The sequence below is a fragment of the Ursus maritimus genome, unplaced genomic scaffold, assembly GCF_017311325.1.
Source record: "Ursus maritimus isolate PB19 unplaced genomic scaffold, ASM1731132v1 scaffold_14, whole genome shotgun sequence".
NCBI lineage: Eukaryota > Metazoa > Chordata > Mammalia > Carnivora > Ursidae > Ursus > Ursus maritimus.
The window spans coordinates 42,785,908-42,788,484 of record NW_024423786.1 but is presented as its reverse complement, the minus strand read 5'-3'; the positions used below and the strand labels follow the sequence as shown (position 1 = coordinate 42,788,484).

Sequence of the window (2,577 nt, the reverse complement as noted above, 5' to 3'; positions counted from 1 at the left end):
CTAATGTTTAAAAAGGAAATCTACATGCTTTTTAAAATGAGTCATTTCCGTGAAACATACCTGGCTCAGGGGAATTTCTGATTTTACCATTCTGGCATTTTACTGGGCATTTCACAGACTGTGAGGCAGGGGACAAAAAGACAAATGACATAAAACCCTGTATGCCACCGTGACAAATGTCAGTGAGGCTGAGGGTGGGGTGGGGGATGGGTGGTTACTGGGGGGCAGCCTGGTGAGGGGTCAAACAGTTGCCATTAGGGCAAGTAATATAGTTTCCATCTCCTGCCTCTCCTGGACAGGGGAGCACTAGCCCCTCTCCAAATTTGGAGCATCCCTCCCTCACATTTCAGGGCAACATCTTGTAATTCGTGGAGTCCTTTTCCTAAATCAAAGAAAGAAAAAGCTACATACGCATCTCTGGAGGAAAATGTCTGTATTAAAAGCCAAAAAACCACAGAAGTACAAGAAACGCCCACCAGGCCACGTCACTGGATAGATCGACTTGGAAAAGGTTCATAAAGTTCATTTTTAGCGGTAACAATATGTGGGTGTGAAATCCTTCCCATGCCCCCCCTTTTTAAATAAATTAAAAAACAACAAACTTCAAATACTATGTTTGGTTACAAAGAGCTTCTCTTACTACAGCAATAGCAATTTGATTTTTTTTTTTTACTAAAACTTTCATTTAAAACAGTTATTAAATATATAAAACAAATACACAGGATTTGGTCATTTTCTGCCATGAATATAGGGCACGTGGGTGCGGGAAGGGAGGAGGGCAGGGGGATACAATAGAGGGGAAAGGGCCCCGTTTCCCTCCTCTCTGTCTTCCTAGCTGCGGATCCCACCCTTGGGCGCAAAGGCTGGCACCTGCCTTTCGGAACGAAGCGCGGCACGCGGGTCGCTGGGCAAAGCCGCTGGGGGCCCCTCGGGCGGCCCCCTCCCCGGAAGAAGAACTAACGGTCACTACAGCACGAAGCACACCGGCCGAGTCTCCCGGCGGGAAAGGCACCCGAGAGCGCGGCCACAGGGCGGACGCGGGGGGGAGCGGGGCGGGTCACTTGGCCGCCGCCCCCGAGGTGACTGCCGCGGCGGCTGCGGCGGCGGCGGCAGCGGCAGCGGCGGCTGCGGCGGTGGTCCCCGCGGGCACGGCGGCGGGGGCGGCGGCGGCAGCGGCGCTGGCGGTGGTCCGGCGCTGCTCCATGCCGTTGGGCAGGAAGCCGGCGATGATGGGCACCGGCCAGATGAGGGCGGCCACGCTCCACACGACGATGACCAGGGTCATGAAGCAGGCGACCAGCGTGGACTCGATGGGCTTGCGGTTCAGCCGCCAGCCCGGCTCGCCCTGCAGCTCCTCCAGGCTGAAGTCCAGGCAGCAGAAGTGCAGCGGCTCGCCCTGCAGCCACAGCGGCCCGGGGGGCTCGGCCGCGGGGTAGGCGGGCAGCGCGGTGGGCGCCCCGGAGGCGGCGGCGGCGGCGGCGGCGGGCCGGAGGCGGCCGGGGCGGCGGCCGCGCACCCAGCCGCAGCCCACGCAGAGGCGCAGGTCCTGCTGCGCGCCGCCGGCCGCCAGCCCCAGGTGCTCGATGAGCAGCGGTGGCCCGACGCGGTGGAAGGCGGCGGCGAAGAAGGCGCGGCCGTGCGCGTTGGTGGAGAAGAGCAGCAGGTCGCACTGGAAGCCCCGCGGGCGGCCCCAGCGCACGAGCAGAGAGCTCAGCATCTGTCGCTGCACGCTGATGTTGCACGGCGCCGCCGCCGCCGCCTCCTCCGGGCCCGGGCGCTCGGGGGGCCCGGGAGCTGCCGAGGCCAGCAGCCGCGGGGCGGCGGGCTCGCCCGCGGACGACGCGTTGACGGAGGCATTGGGGGGCGCCCCGCCGAGGCCCGGCGCGTCGCGGCCGCCGCGGGCGGGCGGCAAGGGCAGGCGGCGGCCAGCAGCGCGGCGAGCGGGAGCAGCATGGCCTGCGGCGGGCGCCTACGCGCGCGGGGCGGGCGGCGGCTGCATGGCGCCCGGGCGACGGGCCGGAGAGCGGACGGCGGGACCACGGGAGCCGGCGGCCGGGCGGAGTGGGGGCGCGCCCGGCACCTGGCAGCCCGCGGGGGCGGCGCGGAGGCGGAGGCGGCGATGGCGGCGGCGGAGGCGGCGGCTCGCTGGGCACAGGGATCCCTCCCGGCCCGGCTGCGTCTGGGGTTCCCCGCCGCCCCCGGCGCGGGGGCCCTCGGACAGCCGAGCTGCTCTGCAGGGCCCGGCGCTCGCCTGGAGCAGGATTCCCCGGCTCAGCTCCGCCTCCTGCGCGCCCCGCCCTCCGCCCGCGCGGCTGCGAGACCCCGGGGAGGGCGGGGTTCCACGCGCCGGGCCGGGCCGGGCGGGACGCGCGCGGGGTGCGGGGATCGGACCCTGCGGCGGGCGCGCGGCGGGGCCCGGGGCGCAGCGGAGGGTCGCAGGAGCAGCGGGGCGGGATGTGGGGTTGGCCCGGCCGGGGAGCCGGCCCACGCGTCCGACTCCGCGGGGAGGAGGCGCCGGGGGAGAAGTGAGTCCTGGGAGGGAGACCATCCCCTTGTCACGCGGGAGGAGTGAGCCTG

General features: G+C 67.6%; 1 protein-coding gene across 1 annotated transcript; it reads right to left on the bottom strand.

The window, feature by feature from the left end:
* Window positions 1–427: 427 nt before the first annotated feature.
* TMEM158 (transmembrane protein 158) lies at window positions 428–1,953 on the bottom strand. Its single transcript, XM_040628161.1, is given in 2 exon segments — window positions 428–1,911; window positions 1,914–1,953. Coding segments are annotated over 2 exon segments (894 nt in total). The 3' UTR covers window positions 428–1,057.
* Between the last annotated feature and the right edge of the window lie 624 nt (window positions 1,954–2,577).